The sequence below is a fragment of the Cavenderia fasciculata genome, assembly GCF_000203815.1.
Source record: "Cavenderia fasciculata unplaced genomic scaffold Scf_Dfasci-F-a-25c12.r2-5, whole genome shotgun sequence".
NCBI lineage: Eukaryota > Evosea > Eumycetozoa > Acytosteliales > Cavenderiaceae > Cavenderia > Cavenderia fasciculata.
Genome location: NW_004457729.1, coordinates 1050328 through 1071546, shown reverse-complemented (window position 1 = coordinate 1071546; position 21219 = coordinate 1050328). Strand labels below are relative to the sequence as shown.

General features: G+C 34.8%; 9 protein-coding genes across 9 annotated transcripts; 5 read left to right on the top strand and 4 right to left on the bottom strand.

The window, feature by feature from the left end:
* Positions 1-148: 148 nt before the first annotated feature.
* Positions 149-2957, top strand: DFA_00741 (uncharacterized protein; the record flags this gene model as incomplete). Its single annotated transcript, XM_004358669.1, has 3 exons — positions 149-907; positions 986-1218; positions 1301-2957. The coding sequence occupies 3 exons, from the start codon at positions 149-151 to the stop codon at positions 2955-2957; spliced, it is 2649 nt and encodes an 882-aa protein (XP_004358726.1).
* A 64-nt stretch (positions 2958-3021) lies between these two features.
* alg1 (glycosyltransferase) lies at positions 3022-4530 on the bottom strand (the record flags this gene model as incomplete). Its single annotated transcript, XM_004358668.1, has 3 exons — positions 3022-3754; positions 3837-3926; positions 3986-4530. The coding sequence occupies 3 exons, from the start codon at positions 4528-4530 to the stop codon at positions 3022-3024; spliced, it is 1368 nt and encodes a 455-aa protein (XP_004358725.1).
* Positions 4531-5501: 971 nt separating this feature from the next.
* On the top strand, positions 5502-9082 carry DFA_00739 (uncharacterized protein; the record flags this gene model as incomplete). Its single annotated transcript, XM_004358667.1, has 4 exons — positions 5502-7376; positions 7452-7844; positions 7919-8467; positions 8564-9082. The coding sequence occupies 4 exons, from the start codon at positions 5502-5504 to the stop codon at positions 9080-9082; spliced, it is 3336 nt and encodes a 1111-aa protein (XP_004358724.1).
* Positions 9083-9282: 200 nt separating this feature from the next.
* Positions 9283-10763, bottom strand: serC (phosphoserine transaminase; the record flags this gene model as incomplete). The annotated part of the gene is made up of 5 exons (XM_004358666.1): positions 9283-9517; positions 9599-9774; positions 9867-10362; positions 10478-10545; positions 10611-10763. 5 exons carry the CDS (start codon positions 10761-10763, stop codon positions 9283-9285), a joined length of 1128 nt encoding a protein of 375 aa, XP_004358723.1.
* A 528-nt stretch (positions 10764-11291) lies between these two features.
* Positions 11292-13906, top strand: grp94 (heat shock protein Hsp90 family protein; the record flags this gene model as incomplete). Its single annotated transcript, XM_004358665.1, has 4 exons — positions 11292-11383; positions 11523-11754; positions 11822-12072; positions 12148-13906. The coding sequence occupies 4 exons, from the start codon at positions 11292-11294 to the stop codon at positions 13904-13906; spliced, it is 2334 nt and encodes a 777-aa protein (XP_004358722.1).
* A 629-nt stretch (positions 13907-14535) lies between these two features.
* alkB (alkylated DNA repair protein) lies at positions 14536-15818 on the top strand (the record flags this gene model as incomplete). The annotated part of the gene is made up of 2 exons (XM_004358664.1): positions 14536-15268; positions 15352-15818. 2 exons carry the CDS (start codon positions 14536-14538, stop codon positions 15816-15818), a joined length of 1200 nt encoding a protein of 399 aa, XP_004358721.1.
* Positions 15819-15912: 94 nt separating this feature from the next.
* On the bottom strand, positions 15913-17502 carry DFA_00735 (uncharacterized protein; the record flags this gene model as incomplete). The annotated part of the gene is made up of 2 exons (XM_004358663.1): positions 15913-17272; positions 17468-17502. 2 exons carry the CDS (start codon positions 17500-17502, stop codon positions 15913-15915), a joined length of 1395 nt encoding a protein of 464 aa, XP_004358720.1.
* Positions 17503-17638: 136 nt separating this feature from the next.
* Positions 17639-18894, top strand: DFA_00734 (uncharacterized protein; the record flags this gene model as incomplete). The annotated part of the gene is made up of 3 exons (XM_004358662.1): positions 17639-18114; positions 18191-18552; positions 18758-18894. The coding sequence occupies 3 exons, from the start codon at positions 17639-17641 to the stop codon at positions 18892-18894; spliced, it is 975 nt and encodes a 324-aa protein (XP_004358719.1).
* A 351-nt stretch (positions 18895-19245) lies between these two features.
* On the bottom strand, positions 19246-20941 carry DFA_00733 (uncharacterized protein; the record flags this gene model as incomplete). Its single annotated transcript, XM_004358661.1, has 5 exons — positions 19246-19250; positions 19437-19458; positions 19759-19976; positions 20229-20333; positions 20446-20941. The coding sequence occupies 5 exons, from the start codon at positions 20939-20941 to the stop codon at positions 19246-19248; spliced, it is 846 nt and encodes a 281-aa protein (XP_004358718.1).
* Between the last annotated feature and the right edge of the window lie 278 nt (positions 20942-21219).

Here is a 21219-nt window from a genome sequence, read left to right as displayed (position 1 = left end):
TTCTCTTTATAGTGTGTGTTTGAAATCGATTTGTTTAACTAGTTTGCTCATCAACAACAACAACGAAACAACAATCATACTAACAACAATAATATATATACATATACATATATAAATCATCAATATCTTTTAACATATAATAATAATAATGTCTACCACTACCACATCTACATCTACTACTTCTACCTCTACTTCTACTACTGCTGCACCCGCTGCAGCGGCGGCAGAGAATAAACTACCTGCACCAGAAGGTGGAGAGAAAAAGAATAACAACAACAACAATAGAAGAAACAATAATAATAATAGAAAGCCAGCAGGTGAAAAGAAAGAAGGAGCAGCAGCAGGAGGTGAAAAGAAAGAGGGAGGAGGAGGAAGAGGATCACCCAACAACAATGGAAATGGTGAAAAGAAGAATAATACTCCAAGAGAAAAGAAACCAAATACAAGACCACCAAAGAAAGCCTCTACCACTTCAACAACAACAACTACTAGTACATCATCAACTACAACAACAGCAGCTGAAGGAGGAGACTCTAAACCAAAAGAGGAAGGGTCTAGAAGAGGTCATGGACATGGTCACGGTGGACATCGTGCTCATGGTCATGATCATGGTCATGGTGGTCACGGTCACAGTCACAGTAACGGTCCACGTGGAGGTGCTAGAGAAAAGACCAACAAATCAGCAGCACCACCAGGATTCTCTGAAAAGATTCCAATGATTCAAGATACAGCATTAAATACCTATTTGGAGACATCTCGGTTTGAAGCAACCGGTGTAGATTGTATTCTATGTATTGAACCAGTTGTCTTTTTTGCTATTGGTGAATGTGATCACAATGAAGCTTGTTCTATTTGTGTTCTTAGACAACGTGAATTATATAAAGAATACAAGTGTTGTATGTGCAAGGTATGTAAAATCAATCCAACAACAAAACTACCAACTCTAATACAAATATTAATCAAAATCTATCAAATATCTACATAGACTGAAATGGAAAAGGTTATCTTTACACAAGATGCAAACAAGAAATTCAAAGATTATGACCTATCTAAACTAATCTTTAATAGACATTTAAATATCTATTTTACCAGTGAAGTGTACGAACAAGGTATCTCTTCACTTTGGCATTTCCAATGTCGTTCCTGTGACCATGAACCATTCAATACTATGAAACAATTAGAGTTCCATTTAAAGACTACTCACAAGAGAGTTTATTGGTATGATGAAGAATAATAAGAAAAAGATGAAGAACAAGAATAAGACTTTAAAACTAACCACCTCTATATCTTTTTCAATTAGTGAAATTTGTTTAAAGGATAGAAAAGCATTTTTACCAGAACAAGAAGTATATGATCCAAAATACATTCCACTTCATTTGATTGAATGGAATGGAGGAGCTGGAGAAGTGAGAAAGGGTAAAAAGGGACATCCAGTGTGCAAGTTTTGTACGCAATACTTTTACGGCGACGACCATCTCTATGACCATTTGCAAAACAACCATTTCACTTGTTTCATCTGTGAGAAGCAGGGTATCCAGTACCAATACTACAGAGACTATGCCAAGCTCAGAGTTCACTTTATCGACGAGCATTTCCCATGTAACCATCCAACCTGTATGGAAGAAAAGTTTATCGTCTTTGTCGATGAAGTTGCTCTCAAGCAACATGAAATATCGACACATCTCAATACCTCGGGTATGTCCAAACTCCAAATTAGACAAGCTACCCAGATTAGTATGAATTTCACTCGTGGTTCTGGTACTAGTAATAGTAATAGTAATCAATCACAATCATCATCCTCTTCATCATCATCAACTATTCCAACTACCTCTACTACTTCTACAACATCGACAACTTCGACAAGTTCTTCTTCATCTTCTACTTCTTCAATTCCAGCAGTTAATATGGATGAAGAATTCCCAGTTATGCCAGGATTACAATCAACTACTAGATATCCAGCTCGTGCACCTGCTCCAAAGGCATTTAATCCAGACTTTAAACAAGAAAAGCAAAAGCAATTGTCGCAAGAAGAGATTGATGAAAAGAATCGACAACTCGTCCAAAGAATCCAGGGTATCTTGGATGAAAAGAGTTATGGCATCTTTAAGCAAATGTCACAAGAGTTTAGACAAGGTACACTGGGTGCCAACGAATACTATACTAGCTTTATGAAGATCTTTGGCAAGGAAAAGGCATTTGCCATCTTTGACGATCTCGTCTCTCTCTTGCCAGACGAGGGCAAGCGTACCTCACTCTTGCAATTGCACTACTACATGAAGAACATGGAGCAACAATATCCATCACTTCCAACCGCCTCTAAAAAGAAACAAGACCAAAAGAAGGGTTCTGGCTGGAACAGCCATTCCAATGTAATGGAACAAGTTAAAAAGGGTCCAACTGGTACAGTTGTATCACGTCCCTATGTTTTAACAGCTCATCCAGCACCAAGTAATAATAACAATAATAATAATAATAATAATAATAATAATAATAACAAAAACTCTATGGCATCAAAGATTACAACTCATAAACCACAACAACAAACTCATTTCACATTGAGTGGTAATACATCGAGAAGAACTACTTCTGCTGCTCATCACGACGATGATTCTGATGATGATTATCCATCACTTCCAACTACCTATGTACCAGGTGTTGGTGCATTCTACAATACTGGTCCAACCTCTACAACCAACTTTTCAAAACTTGTTGTTGAGAATAATACTTCGTCCTCATCCTCTTCATCGTCCTCATCATCGACTCCAGCTCCATTACGTTCAAATGTTAAACCAACCAATGATGACTTCCCATCACTTCCAATGGCACCAAAGAAAAAGACTGCTGCCAAGACATCTTCTGCTTCTGTCCCCGCAGCTGTTGTCGAGCCACCCAAAGGATACGGAGTTGTCAAACAAGGCAAAAAAGAAAGAATTATCTTGGGATATAACAAGAATTAAAGAAATAATTAAATCAAATTAAAAAGAAAGAAATTAAAAGTTATCTATCTCTATCTAATTTAATTTAATTTATTAAAAATAAAGGTTTAATAGTTTCCCATTCAATTTCCCAAGTATTATTTGGTCTTGCGTCGATTAGATTTTGACGTAATCTATTGAGATGATGTGGATTGGGATAATCTGTGAGGGTTTTTGCAAACAATCCTTCCAATTCTTTATAATCTTTAAAGGTGAAACCATTGACATTGTCCTTTACCAATTCATGTATACACTTGAATTCAAGTGCCAATGCAGGTACACAACAACCAAACATATCAACCACCTTCATTGGTAAATCAATACCAGACGATGATTTGTGCAAAGATACACCCACATCGGCACATGCCAACAATTTGGGATAGTCTTCAGAGTCTAACCAAACCATGCATACGTTGGTATTGATGAGTTTGAGTTTCTTGAGCACTTCAATGTACATTTGTTGATCTGGTCCCTTTCCAGTGATGAAAAAGAGTAGTTTTGGTAATGTCACCTTTACACCTGGTAGTGGTGTTGTCTTTAGATCGTAGCTATGAAGTGCACTCAATAAAATACCAAAGTCTTCATCGGGTGTATAACTAGTTGATGATATACCAATAGCTGCCTTTCCTTCTCTTGCAAGTCTCAAAAACTTGCTAGTTTCCGATGATATACTTGATGCATATTTACTTTCAAAGTGTCCCAAAAATGATAATCTTTCTTCCTTTTCCAATGCTTTAAATATTGGTGCTGGTTTATCATGTAATACAAATTTTTGTCCTCTAAAACAAACATAACAAATATAATGTAAATAATTAAGTTCTCTTTGTTTGTCACTCTTTTCTTATTATTATTATTATTTACTCTAATTTCCAATCCTTTGATAATTCATCTTTCATTGTTTCAGTTACAAATAAATGAGCATATGCTTTTCTACCAAAATATCTTTCAATACTGCAGTAAATATAGTATTAGTTATATGTCTTCTTTATCATTTCTCTTTTGATACAAACAATTTAGCCAATTTAATGATAGGATGAGTAACAGGTTTTCTAGTTGAAAGTTGAAGGATTGTGTAACCGAGGTTATGCCAATCGATGATTAGTTTGGCACCACGCAGCCAACATACAATCTGAAGAACAAATGTAGTTGGGATGGCAGGTGGTGATTGTACGAGCACTGTATTGAGTGGCTTTGGTACGAGGAATAAGAGTACATATAAGAGTTGAAAGATTTGAAAGAGAACCTTGCACACTGCTAGGATAGGCCACAGCAACTTGCTGTTACGGATGGCTGGGAACGGTTTGAGTGGTCTGATGGTGATGTTTGATTGTTGACGCACTAGAGGGTGTGGAATAGACTCGTTGTAACCGATAAAAGATACACGGTTTCTAGTCTCATCAGCCTTTGCAATCGATAGTGCATGATATTGCATTCTAGGACTACGTCCTATATCTCCCAATACAACTACTGCTACTCCATTGATTGATGATTTACTATCTTTTCCTTTCTTTATATTCTTATTCTTATTATTATTCTTATTATTATTATCTTTCATTCTTCAATACTTCATCACTCACTAGCTACCAACTAAAAATGATAATAATAAATATGTGATTTGGTTTTAATATATTTTTAAATTAAAAACGGACCACCAACATCAAAAATGTGTTTGAAAATAACTTTCGTTCATTTTTTTATTTGTTTGTTTACAATTATCTTGTTATATTTGTTTACTTGTATTTATCTTGACTTTTATAAAATCTTTAAACTGTATCGATTGTGTGAATATCTAGATGGTTAGATATAGATAGTTTATTTCATTCAGGCTACAATAATCAAAAAGTAGAGTGGAAGGAATGATAATTACCAAAAAAGAAAATAACAAGGGTTTGATTCAAGTATTCATCGCGATGTTAATCGAAGGTTCAACGATTAAAAAATTATTCTTTGTTGTGTGATTGCCAAAGGAAAAAAACGTCGTTCGAAGGAATCACCTCAAAAGATCACAATCGGATCAGCTGTCTCAAAAAATATCTATGCACTCAAAAGGAAAGCCTGTTTTTTATGGGGAGGACCTCTGCAAAAATCCCTCTCTTCAAACCACGAATGGTGTATGGGGAAGTTTGTTTATTGTTGTTATTGACAGCAAAGAAAGAAAGAGAGAGAACATAGAGAGAGATAGAAAAAATAATAGATAGGAATAATAATAACAATTGAATAGAATAAAATAATAATAAATATAACAACAACTAGTTTCTCATCCCTCACCATCTATCTCAAGTTCCCCTTTCTCTCAACAAACTCCACACAATATCACAAAAATAGATTGAAGAGTAGAGAGATAATATAATATCAAAAAGTTAGATAATAATAATAATTTAAAAGTAGAGTGGGTGGTATTGGTATCGAGATCGATCGATCATCATTCAATCAACCGATATATATACCAATCAATCAAAGTGATACATATTATTTTATTTTTTTCGACGACGACGATTGTCTAATTGATATCAACAAACAAACAACATGGGATTGAAACAACCTCAACATCAAGAAGAAAAGAAAAAGTCAGAGTTGGATGTTGGTCTCTTTGATCAAGTTGGTAAGCTTGTCACTAGCAGTGGTGGTGGGTCTCCATCCTCTTCCAAAGAGAATGTAGTCATGTCTCCCTCAAAGACGACGAGCAGTTCATCTTCTAAAACATTCTCGTCGGCTACTGATTTCCTCGATGATCTAATTGACCATTCACGTCATTACTCATCTCTGGATTTGAGACAATCAAACATTCCAACAGCTGCTATCGATGATTACACAGCCCGTCAATCAAATATAAAAAAATCAATCAACAACAACAATAATAATAATAGTGGTAGTAGTAGTGGTGGTAATGCTCAAGATAAAGAGTTGGATTCACTTTTATCAGATATTGACTCTTTGGTAGTTGACCTAAGAGGCATTGAAGATGGAATTAGAAAATCAATGATGCTCGAGCATCCAATAGACCCACCCAAGTCTCCTCAATTGAGTATATCATCGTACCGACCAACCATTGTCAAACAAACTCCTCTGTCACCACAGTCCAACAACAACAACAACAAGTTAATGTCATTCTCTGATCCATTGGCAACTCAAAAAGCGGGACAAGATAATATCCAATTGGTTGATTCTACATCAATCTCTCCTGGAAAAAGATTGTTGGTTTCAAGAGATAGGTTGGTTATTAGCGAGGATCCTGAAATCGTTCCAATCAGTCAAGAAGAGGATCATCGTGACAGGTTGGACGAGTTGACAGAACTAGATCAACTGATTAAAAAGGACAAGGAGGAAGATGCTCAACAAGGAGAGAGACTATCTAGAAAACAAAAGTTGGAGAAGTCCAAGCTATTCCACATGGAACAATTTGAAGAACTGGAAAAATTACAACGTCAACGTCTATCGATGAGTGTTCAACATCAAGAACAAGAACTACAACAATCTCAACAACAAGAAGACAAGGAAATTGAAGAACTTAGACAGGAACTTCAAGATGTACAGAATATTACAAATAATAATAATAATAATGATAATAATGATAATCAAGCAGAGATTCAAGATACAAATAGTGACAACAACAATGATATAGAGGAGGAGGAAGAGCAAACAACGACAACACCAAGATCATTGGAACAAGATGAAGAGGAGGAAGATCTTACAACAAACAGTAGTGGTAATTCATCATCACATTCATCAACCACTACAACTCCATCGACATCACCATTAATAACTCCATCCCAAACACCGGATCATTGTCCAGGTTCACCAAGTCTGACATCAAGAGGTGGATTGAGTTCATCGGCATCTGGATGGAGAGTTGGTTCAGTGACAAGAATGTCAAATATTTCACCCAAAACATCACCTGTATCATCTGGACAAACTTCACCAACCGGGACACTCAAAAATAGTAGTGAACTAAAAGAAAAGGCTTGGAGAAAATCAAACGCATGGGGACTCCACTCTCACAATAGTACTGGCCAACATAATCATCATCAACAACCACAACATCCACGTTCATCAACCGATCCATCATCCTATTTCAATAGACAATCGGTTGTCAATATCAAACCAGTAGATCCAAATTCGGATATATCTGGTCAAAAACACAGATCCACATTTCCTGGAGTTGTGTCATTGCCATCAACCTCGCCACCACCAAACGTCGTCGGAGGTACATTTGCCACTGAAAAGATTGTCATTTCTAGTCCAATACTAACATCAAAGACCCCATCAAACAGTGGTCATCGTACTACTGTTGTATTTGGAGAGCGAGGTTTAGAATATTTAAATCATCAAGAATTAACAAGATCAAAATCAAATTATCAAAAACATCAAATTCATTTAGATAATCCTTTAAAAATTAAAAAGGTAAGAGAAATTAACAAAGAAAGAAAAGAGAAATACCCGTTTAGACTAATCTCTTTTCTTTTCTTTTTATTATAGTTGAGGGATTTATTAAAAAATTATAATTCAAAAATTATTGCATTAATTAACAAGATATCAAAGGAGAGGGATGATTGGGAGGATTTAAAATCATCATTCCTTTCAAAGTATGAAAGAAGGTGTAGATTCTTTAGAGAGGATTGTCAAATCGATGTATTAAAGTCATTCAGAGACTATTACTCGATTAAAATATTTATAATCGATCTTCAAATCTCAATATCTGACGATAGAATGAGTAATTTGAAACAAAAGTTGGTAGATATTAGTTATTTGGCTCGTTTAGTAGATGATGATGTTGCAAGAAAAGCTTCTGTCATTTATTCAACCTTTTTCGCAAAAACTCTAGATTTATTAAATAATGGAAATGTTTCTTTAAAATTAATTAAATTAAAGGTAAATATAAAAAAAGAAAGAGAAAAAAAGAAAAGATTATATATATTTATATTGATCCTTCTTTTTATTTTTAGAAATTGACAGAATATGAAAAAAAGGTTAGAAATAATTATAAAAATGCACATTTGAACTATACAAGTGAAAATGTTGAAAAGAGAGAACGAAAACTACGAGAGATATTTAGTAATGCCAAACAGAGTCTAGACTTTAAATCTTATTATCCATGGGATGATAATTTGACCATACAAAGCGACTATGATAAATGGTTGATGGATAGTCGTTTCATGGAGGGACGACAAGTCAATCAACTTATCAATGTCATTTCAGAGGACTGTGCCACCATTCGAAAGATTAAACCAATCGATATCGAAGACTTTATCGTCCAATTTTGTGACAATCTCATCAAATCCTATAACCTTCCACCAACCCATTCCATTTTTGAAGTTCCAACCACTCACCTCATCCACCAACTCACCAAACGTACCGTATACCCACGCATATACTCTCTTGTCAAGATTGTTCTCAGTAAATGTGGAACCATCATCAAATTTGATTCGGAATTTTCAAACAAAGTATCTCAACTTGGTAACAAATCAATTCAAGAACTTTCTTTAGTTCCAACTGTATGTATAAACAAAAAAAAAACAAATTAGATAGAAATATATAGATAGATAGAGAAGAGATTGTTTATTAATAATATAATGTGTTTTATTTTTTAGAATTTCCCTGAAGAATATAATTGGGAAAATAATAATCCATTTGAAGAGGCAGTTGCAATTATTAATGATTTAATGTTCCATGTTGTACCAACCGATATTGTTAGTACGATTCAACGATGCATTGCATCACTTCACAAGGTATCTATTGGAATCATGGAAAGTTGTAAAGTTCAACCAAAAGACAACGCCTTTTCAAGAGCCGTTCGTAATGGAACCTTTTTAAAGGTTGCTCCTTCATTCCTATCGGCCACCACTGGGAGTCAGTTCCGATCATCACCAGATATTGTCGACGAAGATGGCGCCAGTGTTGATACTTTAGCTAGTAGCTCAACCATGAGCGCCGACGACTTATTCCCACTCTTTATCTATGTCCTCATCAAATCCGATATTGTCGGTTACTCTTCTCTCATCATCTCTATCCTAGAAAACTTTTCATCAGAGTTGGAAACCACCGGTGAATATGGTTGGTGTGCAGTCTCTTTCCAAGCCGCCATTTCTCATTTAACAAATAATTATTAACTAATTCAACACCCTATCATACCATCGTCATCATCTTTTTTTAAAAAAACAATTGTTGTTATACTACCAACCCCAATATTATATTATTATCTTTTTTTAAATAAAAAAAAAAAAGTGATATACCATTTTATTTATTTAATTCATGGATGGTGTCAAGTAGGAGGAGTGTAGTGATTTGATTTGATTTGATTTAATTTGATTTATTTATTTTCTTGCATAAACTTTTTCAAAAATTCAAGTAATATTTCAACACCTTGGATATTCATTGCATTGTACAATGATACTCTTACACCACCAACTGATCTGTGTCCACGAATATCAGTGATGCCATTTTGTTGTGCCTCTTTGAATAATTTCTCTTCCAATGCCTCATCGCCTGTTTTAATTCTAAAACATGCATTCATTTTTGATCTAAAATCCTTTTCAATATTACATCTAATAAAAATAGAAATAGATTAATATAACTATACTATATAGTATAATTGTTATTTTGTTTTTGGTTTGTTTTTAGCATACACATAGAAACCATTTGAATTATCAAGAAATTCATAAAGTTTTTTTGATTTGATATCATTTCTTCTACCCATCTCTTCCAAACCACCATTTGTAATGATCCATTTTAATACCAACCCAGTAATATATAAATTAAAAGTTGGTGGAGTATTATCAACTGAATTTTGTTGACTCTTTTTCTAAAAGAATAAATAATAAATAATGAATGTCAATAACATATATTCGTTCATTCTATAAAGTCTTTCCAATTACAAACCAAAAAATTAAAAACATTTGGAACATGAGGTTTAGTACGATCAAGTAGATCCTTTCTAATGATGACAATGGTAATACCGGCAATACCAGCATTCTTTTGTGCACCAGCAAAAATAACACCATATTTGGAGACGTCGATTGGTTTGGAGAGAAAGTTGGACGAGACATCGCATACAATTGGTACACCCTCTGGAACATGATTGTACACTTGTTCGTGGAGTTCAACACCATGTACAGTTTCATTGTCACAGTAGTAGACGTATGCAGCATCCTTTGAGAATTTCCATTCACCAACACCCGGTACCTTTTTAAACTTGAGACTCTCTGAATCTACGACTGCATGTGGTTTACAATAATGTTTGGCTTCATTAAAGGCTGATTTCGACCACGATCCAGTGACAATGTAATCAGCAACCGAATTTGAATCCTTGCAAAGATTAATTGGAATACCTGCAAACAAACTTGTTGCACCTCCTTGTAAAAATAATACATCATAATTATCTGGTATTTTCCTTGATAGATCAAAAGTGATATGATAATTCATTCATTAATTAATACCCATTCTCTTATATAGATCATCATCCTCTTCTTCTTCTTCACATTTTTACAACAATCAATAATACCTACATGATTGATATTAAGTTTGCTTTAAGATCATCTAAAACCTTTGAGAATTCTTTACCTCTATGTGACATCTAGATGTTAATCGTCTAGTTAGTATCATATACCCACTTTGATAGTATTGCTATATGCTACATACTTCCATAATACTCTTTCCACTACCTTGATAATTCATTAGTTCTTTTTGAGCTACTAATAGTACTTCTTCAGGCAATACACCCGGACCAGCACCAAAGTTGAGTACTCTCCCATTTGATAGTCCATTATTATAATCTTTGTATTCACTTGTCATACTTGTTTTGTATGTATATATATATATAAATAAATATCTTCTCAAAGAAATGATTGCAGCATATACACAAGGTAAGGAAGGTGGATGAATTGATGAATCACTATCCCCTCTCAAAAACTAAATTAATGTAATTTGGGAAAGTGGTGAATCCGATCGGTGAACTTCCTATTCGTTTTGACACCCCTTTCGTTTTTTCGAGTGATATCCTTCATTCCCTATCTATTTTTAATCGAGTTAAAATAAACAAAGAATATATCGTCTATCATCTTCTCATTCTTTTATCTTATCTACTAACATGTATATTATCTCCTTTAAGGTAGCTCGCTACTATGCTCGTGTCACAACAAGAAGCCAAACAAAAGGCGAAGATCTGCAACGTTGCACAATTTATTTTTTTTGATTTTTTATTTTGTTTGATGCGTCAGCATCGTCACCTCTACCCAACACCCTACGATGAGCTCATGGTTTGTTATGTACTTTTTTTTAGTTAGTTAGTTTAGTTAATAATAACAATATATATATAACAACATGACCTCCAAGTCAAGATTATCATTACTTATGGTAATGTTGGTCTGTCTCATTACCATGTTGGCAATCCCAAAGGGTATGGCCAATGAAGGGTATGTATCAAATTTATCAACATATGATATCACTATCATATGTATCAAATTTATCAACATATGATATCACTATCATCTATCTAACCTTCTTAATATACAATATACAATACACTATTACTATATACATCATATAATTTAGTATTTCAGCAGAAGACCAATCAATTATCAAGAGTCAAGGTGAAACTCACGAATTCCAAGCTGAAGTCAACAAGTTGATGAACATCATTATCAACTCTTTGTATTCAAAGAAGGAGATTTTCCTTCGTGAATTGATTTCCAATTCTGCCGATGCTTTGGATAAGATTAGATTCCTTGCTCTCACCAACCCAGCTTTATTGGGTGAAGGTGAACAAGCCAATTTAGATATCAAGGTATGTGTATAGGATAACACAACAACAAACTAGCTCCATTTGACTTACTGTTCATCTTTTGTTTTAGATCCAAGTTGACAAGGAAAACCATTTCCTCCATATTACCGATAAGGGTATTGGTATGACCAAGGCTGATTTGATCAAGAACTTGGGTACTATTGCTCAATCTGGAACCAAGGAATTCATCCAAAAGCTCACTGAATCTGCCGATTCAAAGGGTTCATCAAACTTGATTGGTCAATTTGGTGTTGGTTTCTATTCACTCTTTTTGGTTGCCGACTATGTAGTCGTCACTTCAAAGAACAATGAAGATGATCAGTATGTATAATAATATTCAATAGAACATATATTCTATTTCATTTTAACTTATACATTCATTTTTTCTTTTTAAAGATATGTTTGGACTTCAACATCTGATAGTTCATTCTCTATTATGAAGGATCCAAAGGGTAACACTCTTGGTAGAGGTACTAGAATCTCACTTCATATCAAGGATGATTCACTTGAATTCTTGGAACAAAGCACTATTGAAGAATTGGTTAAAAAGTACTCCCAATTTATCAATTTCCCAATCTATTTGTACTCTTCAAAGGAAGTTGATGCTCCAGAAGAAGAACAAGTAGAAACTCCAATTGAAGAACAAGAGGATGATGAAGTAAAGGTTGGAGAAGAAGAAGAAGAAGAAGACGAACAAGAAGATGAACAAGAAGAAGAGAAACCAAAGGAAAAGAAAAAGATTACCGAATGGACATGGGAAAAGTTAAATAATAACAAGCCACTCTGGATGCGTTCACCAAAGGAAGTTGAAAAGGAAGAGTATACTGAATTCTACCAAGCCCTCAACAAGCGTACCGACTCGCCACTCGCCTACTCTCACTTTGTCGCCGAAGGAGATACCGAGTTCCGTGCCATGCTCTTTATTCCAAAGGACCCACCACAAAACATGTTTGACCCAGAGGCTGTCCTCAACGGTGTCAAGTTGTTTGTCCGTCGTGTCTTTATCACCGACAATATCCGTGAGCTCCTCCCCGCCTGGTTGCGTTTCCTCCAGGGTGTCATTGACTCGGACGACCTCCCATTGAACGTGTCGCGTGAGATTCTCCAACAACACAAGCTCATCGGCACCATCCGTAAGCGTGTCATCAAGAAGTTTATCCAAATGGTGCAAGAGATCTCGAACCGTGAAGACAAGGCTGAATACCACGACTTTTTCAAAAAGTACGGCACCGCCCTCAAGTTTGGCATCATCGAAGAGACTGGCGAGAACAAGAACCGTCTCATCAAGCTCCTCCAATTCGCCTCATCCAAGGACGACCACACCACCTTTGAAGACTATGTATCGCGTATGAAGGAGGGTCAAGACCAAATCTACTACCTCGGTGGCAAGGACAAGGAGCAACTCGCCCAGTCTCCACTCGCCGAACAAGCCCTCAAGCAAGGCTACGAGGTGCTCTACTTGGTCGACCCAGTCGACGAATACTTGTTCTCACAAATCAACAAGTACGGCGAGCTCCAACTCACCAATCTTGCCCGTGAAGGTGTCAAGTTCAACAAGGAGACCAACGCCGAAGAAGCCGACTCTGAAAAGGCCGTCACCGAAGAGTACAAGCCACTCACAGACTTCCTCCAAAAGCAACTCGGAAAGCGTGTCCAAAAGGTCGTCATCTCCAAGCTCCTCTCTGACTCGCCATGCATCCTCTTGTCCAACACCTGGGGTGTCACTGCCAACATGGAGCGTATCATGAAGGCCCAATCCAATGCCGGCCAACAACAAGAAATGGCTCCATTCATGAAGGCCAAGGTCATGGAAATCAACCCAACCCACAGTCTCATCCGTGCCCTCCTCGCCCGTGTCAACGAGTTTGGCAACACTGATGAAGCCGCCAAGGTCCAAGCCAACGTCCTCTACGAAACCGCCGCCATCTCCTCTGGCTACACCATTGAAAACCCAACTAGCTTCACCAACTGGATCTACAAGCTCATGGAGTTGTCCAGTGACAAATTATCCGAAACCAAGTACGAAACTCCAACAAAGGAGGACGATGTCGATTTCTCTGAACCAACTCTTCCAACTACCAATGAAGAAGAACCAGTTGATCCAATCTATGAAGAATTTGTTAATAATAATCAAGGTGGTCATGATGAACTCTAAACGAAAAGAAAGAGAGAGAAAAAGAAATAATAAAATAATAATAATAAATAATATTATATTGTGTAATAGTCAAAAAAAAACAAAACCGATCTTTTTATTCGTTACACTAACAATGACCACTCGGAATCATTATTACATATGTTCTCCATTGTCTTTCCACAAGGTTTACTGAATCGCAACTTACTAGTATCTAAACAAATTGGTGGCACCCTAACAATGACAATTTGGAATGATTATTACTGATGTTCTTGATTGGGTTTCCATTCTGGTTCATTGAATCGCAACTTTCTAGTATGGCAATGAACAATCGGCTCGTTCCTTATCTGGCAACAGTTCTCCCACTCACATAATACAAAGAGTGGTCATGCATCTTCCACTATGTGACATCAAGAAGGTAATCATTCAACATCTTTTCTTGACTGGCGAAAGATGCATGACCATTTCTATCGATATCTACAAACAAACAACAAACAAATAAATAAATAAATACAAATGGTAATGTATTAATTAATTTTTGTTATCCATTTCATTCGTCGTCAATTCGCAACAAAAACGAATCACTTTCATTTCATTTCTTTCTTGTAATTTATTATTGTGTACACAACCAACATAGATCAAGATTGAAAAAGATGTATGAAGTTGAAGAAGATACAACAGCAACAACAACAACAGAAACAACAACCAAGACTGCATCAAAAGATGGTGGTTCTAAACAACAACAACAAGAAAAGAAACCATCAGAGTTTATGAGAGTGCAAAGATTATTTAGACAACAAACAAAGAATGCAAGAGGAAAGGTATTACCAAAAGACAAGAGACCTCCTGTAGACTATTCAATTGTATTGGACTTTTCAAACTTGGACAAGAATACAGAAGAAAACAAGGCATTGGTGATAGATTATACAGATTTGGTTGACAAGAGTGATGCAGGTGCTTCAGAGTACTATGCTCATCCTTCAACGTGGCGTGTATATGGTATTAAAGATTACCCAGGCTTTTACTTTATTCCTTCTCCTTTTACATCCTCTCAACAAAAGAAATGGGTAAAAGATTCACTCGAACAATATGCCAATGTACCAAACAACACAAATATCAATCTATTCTATGGTCCCGTCAAAGATCTTTGGCAACACGGTCAACAAGAAATGATCACTGAACATCAACAACTTTCAAATCAATTGTTATCAGATGACGATGACAATCAAGAGACATCTACAACCTCAAGACCATTAGATAAAGATGGTAAAGAGTTACCACCATACAGAGAATTATTAGATAAATTGGCATGGGCTACACTTGGATATCAATTTCAATGGACTCCTCGTATTTATTCAAGAGATTTTTATGAAACCTTTCCTGATGGTAAGAAAGAAGAGTTGAAAGATATATATATATATATATATGTATTTTCTTTTCTATTTATTTACTCTCTTTTCTATTTTTAGATTTACAAGATTTAGTTCAAAAGATTGCAATGGCAACTAAATATGATCCATATATCGCAGAGGCAGGTACAGTTAACTTTTATTCAGAGGATTCAGTTATGGGTGGACATTTGGATGATGCAGAGGAAGAGATGGAGAAACCAATCATTTCACTTTCTTTTGGAGCTTCGGCTGTATTTCTTTTAGGTGCCGAAACAAGGGATATTGCACCAATCCCATTATTTATTCGCAGTGGTGATATTGTCATCATGGGTGGTCGTTCAAGATACTGTTATCACGGTGTCGCAAAGATTGTAGAAAATTCATTCAACGTTGATTTGGTAGATGAAGCCGATGAAACATTTAAATATCATATTCAATGGTTACGTGAAAAAAATAGACGTATTAATGTTAATACAAGACAAGTATTTAAAAAGAAAGAGGAAAATAACAATAGTACTTGTACAACTACCAGTAGTACACAATAATAATAAACAAAATTTGTAAATTAAATTAATTAAAAAATGGAAAATGATTTATTTATTTATTTTTGATTTAATCTAAATCATCATCATCATCTTCTCATTGACCTTGAGATTGTTTTCTGTTTTTAAAATAAGTATCGGAATCGATGATAGCCAAGACATGAGCCGAACCATCTGGATCAACACGAGACTCTATATTTAAATTATCGACGAAAAAGCCCCATCTTTCGTGAGTCTTTTTCTTTCTTCTATACACTGATCTAGGTTCATTGATGAGGATCTCTCGAATCACTGTTTTCACTCTTGTCACTTCATCTTGAAGTTTCTTTTCATTCATTGCTACTATATCTTGATTACTTGTGTTGATATTGTCACTGTTATTATCATTATTATTATTTATATTATTTAGTGTCTTTAATCCAATACGTTGAATAGATTGTTTTAAACCTTGTAATGAATCTTCTGTGAATATGACAGATTTAATGTCACTTGGTGAATCGATCCAATCTGGTGTGATGGCTTCTGGTACTGAATCGTATTTTGGAATATATGGTTTGATGTCAATGACTGGGGTTTGGTCGATAAGATCTACTCCGCTGAGATAGACCGTGTCATAGTCGATTCGTTCCAATTTACACATTGTCAATCCGATGGGGATGAGACGATGTGGTGATCTGCTTGCGTAAATGCCAACTTTCTTTCCATTGAGTCTTGGCGGTCTGATAACAACGTGTTGAGGAGGATTTCTAAACTCCTTGGTGAATACATATGGATTGGGTACTTTACGTTCTCTTGGTTCCCTCTCTCTTCTTTCTCTTCTTAATCTTTTTCTTCTTTCTTTTGCTGTTTCTTCAGTTGAGGAAGAAACAATATTATCCTCCTTTGTTTGTTGTGACTCTTCACCATCATCTTCTCCATCTTCATTCTCTTCATCTTCCTCTATATCATTTTCCTCTTGTTCTTGTTCTTGGTCTATTTGTTGTTCTTGTTGATTATTATTATTTAATAGTTGATCCTTTGCAATCTTGTTTTCTAGTTGTTTTTGTTTTTGTTTGTTTATTCTATCTTCATCGGGAGGAGTGATAACATCGGTATTCTTGTCAATACGATAGTTGTTGTGAAACCAAAACAATACCCATACGTGACTGTACTGATCCAATCCTTTGAGCATGTGATTGGCATGTCTACAATCAATCTTGAGTTTTCCTTGTGATGTAGGTGTTAATCTACCTTGTCTAGGTGTACCATTCTTGCGAGGAAAACATGATTCAAAGTAACCTATTGGATCGAATTGTATAGTTGGTCGTTCTAATTGATCTTGTTGATGGTCATTTGTATTTGATGATGTTGACGTCGACGAGTTTAATCTATTGTTGATGAAATTTCTCGAACTGTTGTTGACAGTCAACAAATGTGTAATACTATAACTATTGAGTTTACTAATAGTAGTACTAGTACTAGTAGTACAAGTAAACTTCCTTATCAGATGATTCATCGCAATGAAAAAACGGATCAAAAAAGCATCTTTAATTTCGAATGGCTCGCTCGTATAATATATCAAAAAAATTAAATAATTTTAATGAATACAAGATATCTTTAAAGAACGGGAAGATTACAAATATTATTTGTTTATGAACATGTTTCATCCCAACACCAAAAAGAGATAGGGTAGTTGTAAAAAGGTCATTTTAAAACCGCTCAATTGTAAATTGTCCAAACAACCCACAAGATAGAAAATGTAATTTGGAACTTGATCCTGGATTATATATAAGAGCATGCTAACTTTTATTTTATTCAATTCAAACAATTATTTAACAATAAATATGGAAGATAAAGTTGAAACAAAGAATATTGTTCATAAAGAAGATAAAAGTAAAGATCTTTTGCAAAAGAAAAAACAACTTGCAGCAATCCAACAATCGCCTGATGGATTCTTGGTTGACCACAATGTCTTGCAAAAGTTTTACCATTCTTACTCGGTAGCCAACAAGTTCAATTTGGACAATTCATTACTTTGTACCAGTAATTTTGATGTGGATAGAGCCCTTGCTATGAAAGATCCCATCGATCCAGCTGCTTTAATCGGAGTGCCCTTTAGTATCACCACCTCTCTCAAACTCCATTTAGATGGCGTATGGCTGGATGAAGTAGTTGAAACCAAACCAATTGCTGTCTTTTCTAAGTACATTGATATGATCGAGTCTACCGGTGGAAACTACAATCTTGCCAAGAAACAAGGATTCGAGAAAAAAGAAGCAAGTCCAACCACTATGGCAACCTATTTCCCTGGGTTAAAGGGGTATGTACAATGTATAATTAATAATTAATAATAATATATAGATTTTAATTCTTATTTTTGTTTATTTTAATAATAGGTGTGATGACAACCTTGATGTGACTACCAAGTTTTCATACACATCCTCGAGTTTGGCTCACCCAGCTACTACTACTCAACAAAGTGTTGCTCTAGGTGCTGGTACATATGTCTACTATCAACCTGCAGTGGTGTATGTCTGTCGTATGAAATGGATTGATACCCATCCAAACCCAGAGAGTTATCTCAAATTCCTTGAAGAATCTTTCAGAGATGTACCACAAAATGAAGGAATTCGCTACAAAATTGGTCCAAATAGACATATGTACGTCATATTTACAGTATTTAGAGATCAGTTGATTGTAAAACCCTACAGCGCAGAACTAGTATCCCCAGTACCATATGAAGAGTTATTGGACTATTGTTTTAACAGAGGTTTTACTAGATGGGCCAATATTAAATAAATAGATATAATCTTGGTTTTCCATTTTGATTAAATTGTATACAATTATTGTTATTAATATCTAAAGTTTATAAAAGATACAGAAAGGGGTAGGGATTACTTTCGTTTTTCCTTTTTTACTTGCTTCAAACAATGCCGAGACACAAAAGCCTATAAAACCAAAAGTAATTAGACATCCCCAAGGTGTTTCCGGTTTTCCTTTGCCTTTAGCTGCTGACAATCGACAGTATAACCAAGAATCTGTAGTATCTTTTGAAACTTTTCGTGTTGACTTGGCACAACTCTCAATCTCCCATCTATAATAAAGGAGACAAGATATTCACCTAAAGGGAAACAAGTTAAAAATAAGCATATGTTAATATACACTAGGCAGTGTCTATAAAATTCGAATATTTGTTTGATTGAATATATTATCTATCTCTTCTGGGTTCTATATATTTTACCATTTTTAGTATCCAGACCACTAATAATTGATCATTTGTTTAAATAGGATTTGATCAATCTCTTCATATTGTAAGTAGATGCTGTAACTTGATATCCATATTCTTTTGGGTCTCCGAGAGATGATAATGGTCTATCCATCCCTCAAAATTCGATATCGACAACAAAGCTTCCATTGTGATATAGTCTAACTCCATAAACTGCACTGCATTCTATGCTAAATAAAGAATAAAAATCTTTTTCTAACGATAGGTCGCATTGAAAATCGATTGCAATCAGATTCTGTGATCATCCCATTCTTCTTTTCATAAACATCTAATAGATTTCTGAATTGGGAATTTGAAAAAAGGTAACAATATAGAAACGATAATATTAATAACCAAATCAACCAAGTAGGTATTACTGACAGGATATTCCAACCCATTCTAAATAGATAAAAAACATTAAATAGTTAATTGATTAAATGATCACCTAAATATTCTCAATACAAATAATAATATTGGCTTGGAATTTCAAGACAAAGATGAGGAATATTATAAAAAACCCCCTTTGAGAGAAGATTGAAACCAACTAATTTAATTTCTGGACTAGTAAATTTAGAATCTATGGGTCTCTGGTCCAGGGGACTGAGTATAAAACAAGTTCTTGTTGGTATAAATAAATAAATAAATAAATAAATAAATAAATAAATAAGGACATAGGGCGAAATTAAAAATCCAATTTACACGCATGATAATGGAAAAGATCAAAACAATGAGAACTGATGGAACGGCAAGGTTATAGCCAGCCGATGTACCTTCTTCATCATCAGTTGTCAAACCAGATGTAGAAGTAGAGGATTCATTTTCTGTGGAATCACCTGATGATGTTGGAGGTAGTTTCATTTCCAGTTGATGATGTTGTTTGTGATGAGGTCTGGCTTGTAGTTTGTGAGGTAGTAGAACTTGAAGAAGTGGCAGAGTTGGTAGATGAAGCCATAGTTATTATTCGATAAAGATATATCTGAATTAACAGTAAATTCATTTATTATAAGAATCTTCTTGATTACTTTTTTTTTTTTATTTAACATATACAAAGCGAGAGAGGGATTACCTTTTTCCAAAAATAGCAGTCAACCCTATAAAACAAAGAGCAATTATTTTTACCCAAGATATATCTGAACAATTGTTGTCCCCCTTAACCTTGATCTCCTTACAATCAACTGTATAACCAAGAATCTGTAGTATCTGTTCAAACTTTTGGTGTTGACTTGGGGCAACTCCCAATCTTCCATCTATTACAAAGGAAACAAGATGTTCACCTAAACAAACAAACAAAAAAAAGGATTATTAGAAGCAGTTTGAAAATGGTACATGTCAATTGCAGAAGAATATTTGATTTAATATGTTTGATATTTTGTGTAGATAGCTTACTATCACTATTATCCAGATGATAAATAATTGTGGGTTTGTTTAAATAGGCTTTGATTAGTCTATTCATATTTTTGACAGATGCTGAACGTAGTAATTGATTTCCATAGGTCTTTGGTGATCTGAAATAGGGATGATAGTATAATCTCTTTCCAATGCCTTCAAGAGTGATCGATATTTTATCCCAACGTTGAAGAGGAGATGGTATTGGTTCCTCCCTTCCTTCGAATTCTATATCGACAACAAAGAAACCATCGTAATAAAGTCTAACTCCGTATACTTGAATGTATTGATACATAGAACCTATTTTAGTTCTAATGATAGGTTCCATTGAGAATCTATTGCAATCATTTTCTCTTATCGTCCCTTTCCGCTTTTCATATACATCTAGTAGGTCTTTGAATTGATGATTAGAAAAAAGGTCCAACCTTTTAAGATATATAAATATTGATATCCATATCAACCAAGGTGGTATGAATGATAAGATAAATGAAATCATTATATATATCTGTATATGTATTTTGTATATGTATGTATGTATGTATTATTTGTTGTAGAATAATTTTTGAAAAATGATTAAGAATTCTTTTTGGGGTAATACTTTAAATTACCCCCTAAATTGATTGACCTGGATTTTCAAGATATTATTCGATTCGATTCGATTTGTTTTTGTTGCAAAAGACCAAGTAAATTTGTTTGAATAAACAATTTATTGATTATTTTCTTGTATTTTAGTTGGTTGTCAATTATTAGATTGGTTGAAGTGGGAATATTATA